The sequence below is a fragment of the Chrysemys picta genome, chromosome 6 (genome assembly GCF_011386835.1).
Source record: "Chrysemys picta bellii isolate R12L10 chromosome 6, ASM1138683v2, whole genome shotgun sequence".
Lineage (NCBI taxonomy): Eukaryota > Metazoa > Chordata > Testudines > Emydidae > Chrysemys > Chrysemys picta.
The window spans coordinates 59,646,574-59,662,972 of record NC_088796.1 but is presented as its reverse complement, the minus strand read 5'-3'; the positions used below and the strand labels follow the sequence as shown (position 1 = coordinate 59,662,972).

Here is a 16,399-nt window from a genome sequence, read left to right as displayed (position 1 = left end):
CCCCCATCATCTCCATCCCTGAGGTTATCGCAGATTAAAAGGTGGAAAAAAACGCACTTGCGATGACACGTTTTCTGAGCTCATGCAGTCCTCCTGCACTGGTATGGCACAGCTTAATGCATGGAGGCATTCAGTGGCAGAGGCCAGGAAAGAATTAAGTGAGTGTGAAGAGCAGAGGCAGGACGTGATGCTGAGGCTAATGGGGGGGGGGGGGGCAAATGGACATGATGAAGCGTCTGTTGGAGCTGCAGGAAAGCCAACAAGAGCACAGACCCATGCTGCTTCCACTGTATGCATGCCCTCCTCCCCAAGTTCCATAGCCGCCTCACCCAGATGCCCAAGAATGCGAGGGGAGGGTGGGAGATGCTCCGGGCACCCAGCCACTCCACTCCAGAGGAATGGCCCAAGCAACAGAAGGCTGTCATTCAAAGAGTTTGATTTTTATTGTGGCTCCAATAAGCAATGTGGCCTTGTCCTTCCCTCCACCCCTACCCCACCTGGGCTACCTTGTCCGTTCTCATTTTTTTTAATTAAGAAAGAAAGAATGCATGGTTTCAAAACAATAGTTACTTTATTTCGAAGTGGGGAGGGTGGTTGGCTCACAGGGAATTAAAATCAACAAAGGGGATGGGTTTGTATCAAGGAGAAACACACACAACTGTCACACCGAAGCCTGACCAGTCATGAAACTGGTTTTCAAAGCCTCTCTGATGCGCAGCATGCCTTGCTGTGCTCTTCTAATTGCCCTGGTGTCTGGCGCGAAACGATTGTCTGCTGTTGCTTTCACGGAGGGAGGGGCGGCTGACAACATGTAACCAAAACCACCCGCGACAATGTTTTTGCTCCATCAGGCATTGGGAGCTTAACCAGAATTCCAATGGGCAGCGGAGACTGCGGGAACTGTGGGATAACTACCAACTGTGCACCGCTCCGTAAATCGATGGTAGTGAGGACAAACTCCGTCGACTTAATGTGCTTAGTGTGGACATACGCAATCGACTGTATAAAATCCATTTCTAAAAATAGTCTTCTATAAAATCGACCTAATTTCGTTGTGTAGACATACCCTCAGTATCTAGCAAACTAGAAGAGATGTGTTTTCTTGTCTTAGAGTTTTGAGTAGCAGGCAACAGTAGTAAATGGTATTGCTCCAATTTTTTATATCTTCAGACTGCTTTCCTCCCTCTATATTGTAGTTTTCATCCAGTACTTGTTTTCTACTCTCAAGTATAGAAAGATTCTCTGTAAAATTCTTTGAGGTGAGAATAGTAAGAGGAGTGTTTTGGTACTTAAGATGAACTGATCGCACCTGTGAGCTCTAGTCATGTTCGGCAACGTTTTGGCTATATCGTATATAAATAGAGGGACCAAAAGTAAATCTTGTCTATGTAGATACTTATGTTGGTCCCATCACAGTAGTATCTGCGTGCATCACAAAAAATGAATTTATGCTCATGACATCCTTATGAGGTAGAGGAGTATTATTATTATTCTCCATTTATAGATGGATACCTGAGACACATAGGGATTAAGTGGCATGCCCAAAATCACACAGTAGAATGAATAGAAACTGAACCCAGAGGTCCTGAGTCCCAGTCCTCACCTGCATCTGTGGAATCATTCCTGCAGTTTCTGTCAATGGGGAGAGAAATCTCCTGCCAGTGAGGGCAAATGTCCTATTCCATGCCAGTCAGTGCTTCTAGTGAATTAGTCTAAATTGCTTTTATATGCTAGTAGACAAAAGGGCCTGCCCAAAGGGAAATATTTCCCCAAACTTTCTGCATGAAGAGTTCAGTCTACTTCAGCTGATCCAGGCATGCAAGAGAGCTCTTGTTTTCTGGAGAAGTGCAGTGCACATGCTCTTTCTCCTCACTGTTTTTTTTTTCTGGAAATAGAGACCCCCATTTATAGTATGACCGAGTCAGGGGACCTGGTTATAATCAAATTGTCTTCTGACTTGGTTACAGAACTTTCATTGGGTTCTTCCGGGGACATGTCTAAGGCTTTAGCCTGGTGAGGAAACCTGGGTAAGACCTAATCTATGCTACATACAGAAACTATGTACAGCCACGTCAAGGGACTACTGTGGTATTACTGGGTCACCTGGTTTGATGAGCATTTGATGAGCCTAGAAGAACATGAGTCTAAGCTTGCAATGTACAGGTTGATCTGGGTTATTGAAATTTGGTTTAGATGACTTCCTCCTACTTCCAGTGTTTCCATATTTTTAGCTGAGGGCCCTTCAACTACCCAAAACTCCATACATTACTCTAATGGGACAGTCTGCAAAGGGAGACAGCAGTAAAGTTCTCTTCTTACCAAATGTGTCTATATTCTAACCCAGAAGAAGACAGTTCTTGTTGGATGTTCATTGTGTCTTCGGGTGCTTCCTTTTAGTTCTATCTGTCAAATACTCAAGTGCTTCATCTGTTTGACTAGTTGTTTAGGTAGGTCCTAAGAAAATTTTATTGGTGACTACCTTTGTCAGGTGTATCAGACAACGTATCTCAAAAGCCCTTGAGGTAGAGAGGACTAATGTCCAGGGGAGTGGGAGTTGGGGGCGGGAGAGGGTGTCAGCCTTGTCATCTTGTTGGGTGGAAAATAATGAGGCCATGGTGAGACTTAAAAATTACACACATTATATATATATATTTGGCTACTAGAGTTACTAGTCTTGTTTTGGCAGATGTGAAATTCAATGTAAGATTGTAGAGTTGTTGTTTGTATTGTTAGAAATTGTTATACAGATTCTGTTAGTGAAGTATTGATGAGGGGTTTAGAAAAATGCATTTTTACCTGCAAGAGGAATTCTTGCATCCAAAATCAACAGTGATGTAGTATCTTTCCCGTGTTGTTTGGTGTGTGTTCATTTTTAAAGTTCCTAGGAACACATGGTAGGAATTAATTGCCATCAGGCTGATACATTTAATCTGGTATCTTGTCTCCAGCAATGGTCAGTACAAGATGCTTCTGAGGAAGTAACATTGTAGCATGGTTGGTGGAAGGGAAACTCTCACTTTTATCTGCCAAGATGATGACTGACTTATGCCCTAAAGCAGTCTCAGATATAGGAATGTCTTTAGAACTTTTGCTCCCTTAGGCAAATTGGAAAATGTGCACGCCTCACAGTCAGAACTGGAAGACCAAGTTTAAAATCCACCTTGACATGAAGTTAATGCTGGAGGGATATTTTATTCTTCTTTCCTTCTTCCTGGAGTGATAAGACAAAACTAAGTGAGAAAAAGATGGAGTGATTTGAGTGGTGGAAAAGCTTTTCATAATTGCAGAAGTTGGATGCTTTAGGGTGTGATACCAAATATTCTTTTGCCTTAGGCAGTTGGCTATTCCACTGATCTCGTGCTAGCTGTAGTGGAAGAGCAGAAGAGAAATTGTTTTGTTAGACTGTCTATTTAAAATTATCATGGATGTCCCTTGACTATCAATGAGTTTTCAGGGAGATGAACTTGAGAGCTGGAAAACTAAAAGTTTAAAGTAGTTTAGTTGTTTTTTGTGCTGCTTGTGACTTGAGGAATAAAAGATGCAATTTATAAAATTAACTCGTTTTTGAATGTCACTACTTATGCTTAATTAACTGAGAAATTAGTGTGGTATTTCTTTCACTATTGAGATTGGGACATAAGATGTGCTGCGGGATTCCAGAGCCAGAATGGTGTTTTTATTTTTGGCCAGAGTCTAAAATAAATGTTACAAATTTTCTGCATATCCATATTGCAGAAGAAATAATATTTTACATTTTACCTGTGGTCATTGGGCTTTCAGATCCAAATATCTTGTATGAGCTCACTCAAGAATTATGCCAAGCAAGTAAAAAAGCAAGGACTTCACATTTATTGAGCCTGATTCTCCTTGCACTTTACATCCGTTCAGATTCATCAACTTCAGTGGAGTCACTCCTCATTTAGACAAGTGTAAACAAGTGGAGAATCAGGCTCTTTATCAATAAGGGGGTAATACACATAATGGAAATACTTTAAAGTAAAAGGCATTTCTCTTTCCTCCACTTCCTCTGCATGCAAGTATGGTCACACTCATACTGTAAGTTTCACAGTGTTGTTTTATGTGCTGCAGTTTCCCCTCAGCAAAATAAGGATAGCAATAAATTTTAAGAGTCTAAATTATTTGATACAGTGTTCTCTCTAGGCAGTACACTAAGATACAAACACACAATTTGCATTTTGTTTAAAAGATAAATGTAAACCAAATGGTAAATCATAAATGACCTGTTTTAATAAAACAAAAACAAAACACTTCCTCACCCACCAAACTAAACTGAAACAAAAGTATATTCTTTCCAGAGCGTAGATTAAAGAAATCAATGAAATATTCTACCAATAGTATAAAAAACTGGACAGGCTCTTAGGGATGTGCAGATAATGATATCCAGCAGTGGAATGCTTGTGTTAATGTGACTATATGGCATCATATTCAACCAAAAATCCATGTTTGCGTTCTTTCTTTTCCTTCAGGATTTTTCCCCAACCCCTTCTTTTCCACCCTTGTATGCCCCCATACTCAGCATGAAATCTATCTTTTTTCTCTTTGGTAGAAAGATTTCATTTATGTTGTTAATCTTCTAGATGGTATTTTAATTTGTTTTCAATGTTAACTTTTTAATTCTGAAATTACTTTAATGTAGAATATTAGAGAGGCAAGGTGGGTGAGGTGATATCTTTTACTGAACCTCACCACTTTATTTCTCATATCCTAAGACCAACACAGCTACAACAGCGCTGTATATAACAAGTGTAGAAATGTTGACAAAGTTGAAAAAATAAATAGCTCTGACTCAGAGGAGACAACTGTTTTACTGTCACGAGATGATGACAATGCAGTTCAAGATATATTAAGGAAAAATATATGTTTACAGTCTGGGATATTTTTAAAAAGGCACTTTTAAAAGTACTTAGTTTTCATTAACAGTTTTAGCGTCTTTGACTTCTACCTTTTTATACTGGACTGGAACTATTCACATTGGCAAGCTTGTAACCACGTCTGGTCACCATTATAGTACATATCTTTTTTTCTACAGATTCTTTGCTATGTCAGATTATTTCTATGGTATATGTGATCACACACATGAATTCTGTGTGGGAAACATGCTAAATAGTAAAATGAATGTTTTAACAGGTAAATGTTTGGATCATGTTTATTTTTATGTATATATAAAACCCGTACGCCCTCCTCATTTTCTGTACACTCTGTATTCAGCATTTAGAGTTGGAGGAAAAGGCAGTTCTTAATGTCTTTTGAGGTGGGGAGATAGCTTCAAAGGATATGACTCAACTATGAAGCAACAGTATTCACAGATCACATTTTCCCCTTACTTTCATTCTGAGTAGCTGCAGTTCATAGAAGCAAGCAAGTGGTATTTGCAAAGAGGCTGTTGCTGCCAGCTGGAGGTGAACAGTATTGCTTAGCTGTTGTCATCTCAGAAGGGCTAGTTGTGGATGTGCAGGTACCTTTGTAAAGCAAAAGATGTTCTGTTCTCTCCTCTTCCACTATGCTAGATAGTTGCAAGCTGAAAACTGGAGAAACTTTGCTGTTTGGGTACAATAAGGTAAGAATGTTTTTGACTTACCTTTGTGAAGTGTAACATGCTCTAGTGACTTGCAGTAGATCACATCTTGTTTTAAATCAATTCTGTATAATATTGTATATCAAGTAATACTGTGGTGTTTTTCTTACACAAATAATAAAGGCTCTCTCATCTGTTATATTGAAATCCAAGTACTTTTACAGATACTTTTTTTTGGAAAATGGTTAAATGGATATGTGTGTGTGTGTGTATGTGTGTGAAAACCATACATTCCCTTAAATATGTGCATATTGTAGAGTCAGAAAAATGAATATTGATTTTGTAAGGAAATTGTCTTTAGAATAGCCACTCTTATTTAGATTTTTTTTAGTAGCTGTAAACATCAGTATATTTACTGAGTTGATTTGATTATACTGTAGTAGAGTACTTGACTAAAAGAAAACTTTAAATATATTTTAAATATATTTATATCTTCCATTTTAAAGAAGCAGTACTAAAATATTATTCTCTGATATATCATTAGAATGTGAATTTAAAAGTAGTAAATAATTATGGGTAATCTCTATTAATTAAAATTAGATTACTTAATTTTATTTTGTAGTATGGAGATTCAGCTATTCAAACTATGACTATTTTTTCTAAATTATGGCCATTCAAGGTGAACTTGAGAAAATGTGCTACATTTACTATAATATATATGTATATTTGTCACCTTTGAAATGGAGGAAGTGCCTCGGTTTTGGATCTTTCATGGGCATAAACATGACATCTGTCTGTGGATATTGATCGAGTTATGCTTTGTGTGCAGTGCTTATGATACAACTAGCAATGTAATCCTGCACTCTTCAGGCAAATCAGAGGCCTTTTGTGTGTTAAGTTTGTTCTAATTTGTTTAAAATTCTAGTTACCACAGAAATTGATTAGCACTAAATGTGTCTGGCACTATGCTTTTCAGATTACTGAACAGTGATGAGGAAATGCACATATGATTTTTGTATTTAACTGGCACATGAAGGTGATTCTAGGATCTCAAACTACATTTTGGGGAAAAATGTATTTTAAATGGTCCATGCTTTTTCATGGACTTTGAAGCCCTTAGATATTTGTTTTACATAAGAGCACTGCAGCTCTTGGCTTGGAAATCTATAAGATCTGTTAGCTAGTTCCCTGCAGTCCATCTGCTCCCTCACACACACCTATAACTTCCCAATAATTTTTTTTGCCAAAATGGCAGGGAAGCACATACTCTTCAGCTATACTGAGAACTGAATACTTTTACACATGTGAAAGGGTCAGCTAATTTATTTCATGAGTCTTTTTTCATTAATTCTGCTTAAAGAAATAGATTCTTCCACTGGTAGTGATGATGGTACTTGTGGGATTTTTCTGAATTCAAGTGTGATTGGAGATTTTTTTGGATTCTGTGGAAGACTTTGAGCATCGTATTTTTTCTTGTGTAACTCTGACTTGACTGGAGTTACACCAGCAATATATTTGGCCTCATGAGACCCCAGAAAATCCCTCCCACCTAACAATTCTACAGAAAAAAACATTTTTCTCTAGTGTTGAATTTCACCTTGAGACTTGTTTTGAAGACACCATCTCTTGGATTTATGAGTTATATGTGATACTGTTTATGAAAGTCTGCAGTCAGGCTTTCATGGTGTATGATGTACATTAAAACCATACTAGTCTTTTTCTGAGGAAAGTGAAACGTGAACACTGATCGTTTTATGTTCAGATGTATTTTTTCTCTTGTATTCTTTGAACTTATTGGCAGTACTATGGCTCAAATGAATCCTGATTTGTTTTGTTGAAGGTGCTTGGTAGAAACTAATATTCCCACAGTGCTTATTTTATTGATGAAATCAGCAGTGTTGAAACAGACAGTGACCATTCTGTTAGTTTTGCTAAAAACTTAACCTCTTGGCTGTTTAACTACTTGCTTTTTGCCTGAAGACATGACATGCTGTACCTCTATCAAGAAAGCATATTACATGGCTATATAAACGTATGAAATATGCCTTGCTGTACTACTGAAAAGAATGTGTCTGCCTTCAGAAAGAGTGGCCTTGGGCATTGATGAACACTGGCAACATCGGGGCTGGGGGAGGGGGTTAAATTAACAGCATGCGTGGACACTACAATATAGGCTTTCTCTAGCTTGTTCAAAAATGTTCAGCATTTATGCATATCTTGAGCACACTATATTCTTATACAGAAAAAAGAGCAGACAAACTACTTTTGAATCATTAGTTGCAATAGTGTTCTACCAGATCCAGCCAGAATTAGCAGACTGGCGACAAGAGAATAGATTTAACCATATGCCAGCTTTTATAATAAAGTTATTGTTTATTCTGAGCTTCAAAAGAAACAGAAAACAGTTGTATGACCTCTCCTTGTTTACTCCTGCCTATGTTTGTGTCAGAGTGTAGGAAACATGCAGCTAGGCGCTGCGGTGAAAGGCAAGTTGTGTAGCTACAGGCAGCAGTGAAAGGCTCCAGTAGGAGGTTAGGGGGTAGCAGGGAAAGGCTCTGGCAGCTCCTCACAGGCAGCTGCCAGAGACTTTCCCTGCTGCCTCCTGCTGCCGGCGTCTTTCACTGTGGTAGGGAAAGGCACCGGCAGCAGGCCAATACACTGCTAAAAATAACATTGTAAATGTGGGAAGGCACCACTTGGGTGCGTAGACCTATCCTATCCTGAATCCTATGCCCTAGGATTTAGGCCTGTCGGACACTCTACTCTACTCACCTAAGCACTGACTCAGTACACTGCTATCTATACCAGTGCTAGCTGGGTGTGCAGTGTCTATACTCTGCAGGCCATTGTAAGATAAACATGAGAGAAACAAACAGGGGTCAGGAAACTCTTAGAACCAAACATCATTGTTTAGCTTTTGTATCTGTAATATATTTTAAATTGTTAGCCTCCAAGAGGTTTCTCATGATTAGGTACCATGTTGAATATTTACTGTCTTTCTTGTGATCACATATGAACTTCTGTACGTCTTTAAAAAAAAAGTTGTTTAATTTATAAGTAGCCAATGTGTATTTAGATGAACAGAAAGGACCATAATGCCAGCACTCTGCACAACATTCATATGGGATGAATAAGCCTACTAACAATTTGTACAACAACCTAAATAATCTGATAAAAAATATTGCCTCAGGAATATTTTGTAGAATGTTTGTTCATTTGCTAATAAAGGGTGGGGGCACTCTTTCTAATTTTATTTTTAGAAGGGATAAAACTATCAGAAAACCAATAATAGTTGCCCAAAATTTGTTTGAGGGAGGAGTTTGGGGGCCTAATTGCATCATCCTTTCTTCTCTCTGACCCCACTAAAGGGTATCTTATGAACAATGTTTGCTCAGCTTTCTCCTGTTAAATGGACATGACAGGGTAGATGGGGGAATTAAGCTGCGGACACATGGACTCAGCAACCTCTGGCAGACTAGCAGGGAAATACCCATCGGATTTAATAATGACCTGGTTGCTGCTATTCCCATTCTGCTTTAACAGTTTTCTTTTAAAGGGGTTTGACCTATGTGGGGGAAGCTGTTATGAAAGCCATGCTGCTGTGAGAAATGAGGTAACTCTGGGCAAAGGGCAGAGAGATGATCCGCTCATTAGGAACACCTGGTCGAAAAGGGACCCTGGCAGCTGTGCTGACCGGGCTGCTAAAAGTCTGATTGGCCACAGTGGCTGGCTCCACATGGCTCCCAGAAGTGGCCAGCCTGTCCCTCTGGCTCCTAGATGCAGAGGCGGCCAGGGGTGCTCCACACACTGCACCTGCCTGCGGTGCAGGCACTGTCCTGAGTGCCAACTCCATAACTCCCATTGGCCAGGAACCATGGCCAATAGGAGCTGTGGGAGCGGAGCCTTCTGGCCGCTCCTGCTCCTCCTCCCGCACCGCAACCCCCTACCCCAGCCCAGTGAAAATGAGCGAGGGTGGGGGAGAGGGAGCAACTGAAGGAGGGGGGATGGAGTGAGTGGGGACAGGGTCTTGGAGAAGAGATGAGGCAGGGGGTGGGGCAAGGGTGTTCTGCGAGCAGAAAGTTGGCAATCCTAATGCTCATCTGTGTGAACACCCTGAAATCTGTAGAATTTCTCTGAATATCTTGGAGCATCCACTGAGTTTTCTGTCTATCTGCCCATGGAGAAGGAATAATTAACTTATTTATGATTCTGGTAGTTGATAGTCAGGTTAAGTAGCTGCTGCTGCTTCTTTCTTCTTGGTAGTCCATCGAATCCGATGATGATAAATCTGTGCAGATCATCAGTTGTTGGTCTTATGGTGTGCCCTCTGGTGACTGTACAAGCCAATTCTAGAGGTGCACATTTTGCTGCAGATGGTACATGGGAAGTTCGCGGTCAGTGGATTGTGCGCTGCTGATGCTCTGTGACGTCGTTCGCGTGCCTCTTGTAGACGCCAGCAGCGGTCTTCCTCAAAGGCGATGCAGGTATTTCTGACTGTTGCACGCCACTGTGTTCTGTCACTGGCGGCGTCCTCAGGGTCCCTAGGTTTGATACTGCTGTAGTGCAGATTGGCTTTGATGGTGTCCTTGTAACGTTTCCGTGGACGACCTATATGCCGGATGCCCTGGGAGAGCTCACCATTCAGAAGCTGGCGGGGTATTCTGTTGGCATCCATGCGGCTGACATGACCGGTCCAACATAGCTGTGACTTCATGATCATCATTTCGATGCTTGTCATCTGGGCGCTCTCAAGGACCTCGAGATTGGGCACTTTGTCTTGCCAGCGGATCTTCATGATGTTGCGGAGGCAGCGCATGTGAAATGCTTCGAGCTGCTTGATGTGACGCCTATATAGTGTCCATGTTTCGCACCCGTACAAAAGAGATGAAAGGACAATAGCTCTGTACACAAGCAGTTTTGTAGACATCCGGATGTTGTGGTGATTTAAAACTTTGACACGCAGACAGCCAAGTGCCTGGCTTGCTTTGGATATTCGTGCATTGATCTCATTATCCAGTGAACCATCACTACCCAGATATTTAAAGTTCTCCACTACTTTCAGCTGAGTGCCGTCGATGGAGCTACTCGGCCCAGAAGCATTTGATCCGGGTGCAGGTTGATGGAGAACTTCTGTCTTTCCGAGGCTGATAGTCCGAAAAGTTGCGAGGCCTCAGCAAACTTGTTGACAATGTGCTGAAGATCATTTTCAGTGTGAGCCATGAGGGCACAATCATCAGCAAAGAGTGCCTCAAGAAGGAGTTTCTGCACTGTCTTAGTCTTTGCATTCAGGCAACGGAAGTCAAAAAGTGAACCATCGTGCCGGTATTTCAAGTATACACCTTGGTCCAGATCTTTCAGTGCATGGTTAAGGACACATGCAAAGAACAGGTTAAATAGGACAGGAGCGAGAACACATCCTTGTTTCACACTGTTGTTGATGTTAAAGGGGGCTGATGTGGCTCCATCAGACAATACTTCACCTGTCATGCTGTCACAAAAAAGGCGTATAATCTGGACAAATTTTCTTGGGCAACAAAGTCGTGTTAGAATGGTCCAAAGGTCCTCCCTGTTGACGGTATCAAACACCTTTGTCAGATCTATGAAGACAGCATACAGGTGCATGTTTTGTTCAATGCACTTCTCTTGTATTTGTCTGACAGCAAACACCATGTCAACTGTGCTCCAGCCAGGTCGAAAACCACATTGACTTTCAGGTAGATTTGCCTCGGAAATACTAGCTATTAGGCGGTTCAAGATAACACGGGCGATGATCTTCCCTCCAACAGAAAGGAGGGATATGCCTCTATAGTTTCCACATTCTGCTTTGCTGCCTTTGTTCTTGAAAAGAGAGACAATAGTAGCATCGCGGCTTTGTATATCTCTGCTGGTATCCCATCTTTTCCAGGAGCTTTCCCTGAACTCATCTGGCTAACAGCTTTCTTAATCTCTTCTATAGTGGGCGGAAAGTCAAGATCTGTCAGAGCAGGTTGTTTTGGAATTTCATTAAGGACATTATTCTTCATGGTTGATGGTCTATTGAGAAGGTTGCTAAAGTGTTCTCGCCATCTTTTGTTGATGCCTTCTTTATCTTTAATCAGCATTGTGTTGTCTAATGAGAGCAGTGGGGTGGTCCTTGGTTTAAAGGGTCCATAGACAGTCTTAATAGCACTAAAGAACATCTTTAAGTTGTGGGTCTCAGCATAGTGCTCAATTTCTTTGGCTTTGCTCTCCCACCAGTTGTCTTGTATCTGACGGAGGTCTTTCTGTGTTTTGCTCTGAAGGTACATGAAATGGTCTCGTTTAGAGACTGAGGAGGGGTCATTCTGCCATTCGATAAAAGCTTTTCTCTTTACTTCCAGTGCTGAGCATATTTCTTCTTGGTTCTCATCAAACCAATACTGATGTGTTCTTTTCTTTGGTCCAAGAGATGTTATCGCTGTGTCAGTCACTTGAACTGGTCCCACTTTTTGGTTACAGTACCGATCAGTTGTCCGTGGGATGTCAGTTTGGACTCTTCTGGAATTTGTTGAAACATTGAGCATCCTTCAGTTTGGCTATATTGAAAGCAGGTCACACATGCTTAGGGCGTTTTTGCCGAGAAGGAACGATGTAGAGTTGAAGAGACATCCTGACTAATCTGTGATCTGTCCAGCACTCTGAGGCTCGCATTACTCTGGTAATCAGTACGTCTCGGATGTCTCGCCTTCTAACAATGGCATAATCTATCAGATGCCACTGTTTGGACCTAGGGTGCATCCACGTCGTTTTGTATTTGTCCACTTGTCGGAACAAAGTGTTGGTAATGGTCAGGTCATTTTCAGAACAAAGACTCAAAAGAAGTAGTCCATTACTGTTCGTTTTGCCTACACCATGTGGCCCGATTACTCCTTTCCAGTTCTAACTGTCAGTCCCGACTCAGGCATTGAAATCTCCAAGTAGGAGTAGTTTATCTGTTACAGGTGTGGCCTTGATCAGTATGTCGAGATCTTCATAGAATTGTTCCTTTGAGTTGTCAGAGCATGTTAAAGTGGGTGCATATGCACTGATGATGGTGACATGACATTTGGCATTGATACCCACTGGAAGGTCTGGGAGTTGATGCATCAATAAGGTTTTTATTGCCAGACCAACTCCATGTATTCTATCCTCTGTCTCAGTCTTACCCTTCCAGAAGAAGGTGTAACCACCTCCTGGTTCACTCAAGAAACCTTCCTCAGGCAATCTTGTTTCACTTAATGCCGCTATATCGATGTTATAACGGACTAGTTCTCGAGCAATGAGGGCTGTCCTTCTCTCAGGTCTTGCAACAGCTTCTCGATCCATGAGGGTACGAACATTCCATACACCAATGGTAAGTTTTCCCAAATTTTTCTTTTGGTTTCGGCCGCAGATTGGGTTGAACTGCCAGCCGCGGCTTGCTGGCCAATTGTTGTAGGGCAGGCAATTTTTAGGCCACCTTTTCTAGGCCCCTCCCTTACTAGGGTGAGCAGTGCTGTCCTGAAGAGGGCTGCTCAGACGTCTGGGATGCTGCTGGGCAACTCTGCTGCCCCAAGTACAGAGCTGGACGGCCACCTATCCACAGGCCGCCTGCGTGCAGGATTGGGACTACAACTCCCAGTGGTAAGCTCCACCTGTCGCTTTGCCCCTCCCTCATTGCCGCAGGACTTGGGTAGTATGATGATGATGATGTTTGATGATTTGCACAGGACCTGTGCGTGAAAGCTTCTGAGTGGTAGAGCCATTGCACGGGAGCAATCCCACTCTCTCGACCTTAGAAGCCAAACACCAATGGTACAAAAAATCGTCATGACTGGTAACTTCTTTAGTTGCAGTGGATGGCCTTGACGTCTTTCGTGCCTCGTCAAGTCCTTCGCTTTCCACAAAGCATTGCAGAACCGCCTTCTTGGCCGTTGGATCTTAGTGATCTCTTTCGCCCAATCCGCCAGAGCTGACGTCACATGCAGGGAAGGCATATCCCTAATGCACTGAGGGTTTGAGTCCCATCAGTTACACTCACCTGGTTTGGCTGGCCTGTTGAAGCCGTTGCCCGTGGTGTGGCCGCTGCACATGCTGCAGCTACTTGGAGCCACAGGTGACAGCTGAGTGACAGGTGGGGACCAAAGCGGATGGACTACCCCCAAAGGGTACGACAAGTCCCCCCCCATCAGAGGTACTACTCCTCCCTGGCCATCCCATACACCCCAGGTTAAGTAGCTAATGGCCCCTTAATTCCTCTGGCAGGCACTTTGGTGAGGTCTGACAAAGCAGTCACCAAAGCCTTCTCTAATGAGATTCTTGTTCCTATAATCAACCTAGAGATCCTTTTTGTAGTTTTCATCTGTCAAGGTACAGAAAGCCTTGGATATCATACTTTAGAGTCAGTTGAAATAGACAGAGGAGAGAGATCCAGGGCAGACTTCACTTTCAGAAGTTCTCCATGACTCCTGATACCTCTTGCAAACAAAACAAACAAAAAGGAAAGACCAGAATTTTATGTTCACTTGTGTGTGCACACCATATTAGCCAGGTAGATCCTGGAAATAATTTGCCACAGATCTTGGATGGCACTGAAATATCTTTCCAAGGGCAGATTCCTTCACTCTCCTGCTTCTTAAACACCATGATCCAGAAAAGAACAAAGCATGTGCTTAAACTCAAAGCATATGAGGTAAGTCCAGTGACTGGAAGGGGACTACTTATCTGCTTAAAATTAAGCACACACTGGTGTGTTTTGTTAGAGTGGGCTCAAAGAGGCCGATTTTTCAAGGATATTTAGACTTCTATAGATACAGACGGGCTTCTACTGGCACCTAAATCTCTCCTGGCTTAAGTGCTCTTGAAAATTCCAGTAAGTGCCTATCAGCATCTTTAAATACTTAAATGCCTTTAAAAATCTGTCCCCAAATTTCTTGAGAGAGACAATGAGTCACCAACAGTTTGCAGAGATTGGAGCCAAATATTGATACCTCAGTTGGAGTTAAACCATAATGTTTAATTCATCTGCTGTTTACCACCAAGTGTACAGTAACTATAAATTCAAAATATAAACTTTCCAAATTAAGCTTCTGTATCTTTGATAGACCTCAAAGATGCTTGCTTCCATAAACCTACCTATTTTGTTCTCTCTGCCTTGGATTCTCCACTTTTCATAACAGCAACAATACAATACAAATCTCTTCCCTATAAATTTACAATTTTCCTGAGAGAGTTTTTCAAAGTTGTAATTTTTCGTATTTCAGCTTTCAGAGAAAAATAAATTTGCATCTGTTCTTTTTGGAAAACTTATTGGTCGGGACCCTTTGGAGAACCAAGCAGTTCAGGACATGGAAATGACAATGATTTTTTGGGGATTGGGGAGGACTATGGCTTTATAAGAAACTTTTCCAGTGATTCAATATTTTGGAGTGGTGATTGATTCCAGGCTGTATAATGTATGCATCTCCAAGGAAAGGAGACAATAATTCTGTCAACAGCTCTTCTGAAGCTCATGCCTTTCTGCGACTATTATGCATGCTAGTATCCTGCTCAGGCATTTTAACTTGGACAGAATATCTCATGAGGCTTCTTCAGAAATTTCACTTTTCTCTTTCACTTACCACCGTCTTCAGGCAGCTAGCGGGACACTAATTTCATGCAAGGTGCACAAGTTTTTTTTATCTTGATGGATGTCGCCCATCCAAACTATATCCACCACACAGCTGGTAACAGTCCTGATAATTAGCACTGGGTTGGTGGCCTCACTGGTCAACTTGAGTCTGGTATTATGCACTTGAGCAGTTTAGAAACCAGTCATGAGTTGAAGCTCAGGACAAGTATGTCTTGCTTAAGTCCCTCAAGATCAGTGAGGAAACAGATAACTGGAGCCAAAGCAGCTTCATACCAAAAACGATTATATTACTTTGGTATAAATGGTCACTGCTCTGTGTAGGGCTATTAACAAAATAATTTGCTATCCATTATTTTCTAGCAACAGTTTTAAAGCTTACAGCAAGAGGTACAGTAGAGGAAAGGGTACTCAGCACAACAGGATTTTAAACTTTGAAGCATGAAAAATGTCTTTAGCTACACTAAATCTATATAGCCACTTGGTATGCCTTCTGACAGACACTCTTTTTTATATTTAATTTTAGATTATGGAAATTGTTTTCTAGTAGTAAAACTTATAACAATCTTAACAGTTAGATGCACAAATTTTATATCTACATAAATGCAGATATAAAATAACATTGAGGAATCATGTTGTCTGACAGGTGGAGCTATCTGGGAAAACCACCACAGATAGAGTTAATTTTTATTTGCCAAACAGGATCACAACAAATATCATTATGATTCCACTAACTGTTGTCCATAAAACACAAATTCTTAATGTCATTTTATATTTTTAATCATTTAAAGGAATGATTATCAATTATAATTTATTGTATTGCTTATTCAGAAGTTCTGTTTTTCTCTTGATTCACTTGTGTTACTGGGATCTGAGAAAGAGAGGTGGCCCATGTTCCATATAGAAGTGCCTCTTTGTGGCACTGCTGAGAGACTCATATCAGATGTGAAAATAAAGAAAAATTTAAAACTGTATTATCTGTGAGAATGGTGATGGAAATATAATGGAGTGAGCTTCGCTCCAGGTGAGTTTGGGTCTTGCTGAGTAATGTAATTAGCAGGTTTGTTCTCTTTAGTTGCTTAGGCATCCTGCAAACATGCACATGCTTAATTATATGCATGTGAGTAGCTTCACTGGCTTCAGTTGTTACCCACATCTGTCAATTTAAGCACATACATAACTGTGAAGTCCACCATTCAGTCTATATGACATGAGACCCTATGTGCCTGATCCACATAGTAAGCAACTCTGCTATTTTT

At 41.2% G+C, this 16,399-nt stretch overlaps 1 protein-coding gene across 8 annotated transcripts in view; it reads left to right on the top strand.

The window, feature by feature from the left end:
* Positions 1-16,399, top strand: part of MCTP1 (multiple C2 and transmembrane domain containing 1) — a 473,721-nt gene that overhangs the window by 162,085 nt on the left and 295,237 nt on the right. Inside the window, exon 1 of one of the 8 annotated variants that reach the window (XM_008172987.4) lies at positions 5,213-5,578. The exons of 6 other annotated variants lie outside the window; for them this stretch is intronic. In XM_008172987.4, coding sequence (XP_008171209.1) covers positions 5,522-5,578 — 57 coding nt within the window. In that variant the 5' untranslated portion in view covers positions 5,213-5,521. Of the gene's footprint in view, positions 1-5,212; positions 5,579-16,399 lie in introns of those variants that run through there. One more of the 8 variants, XM_065550187.1, reaches the window with a different exon arrangement.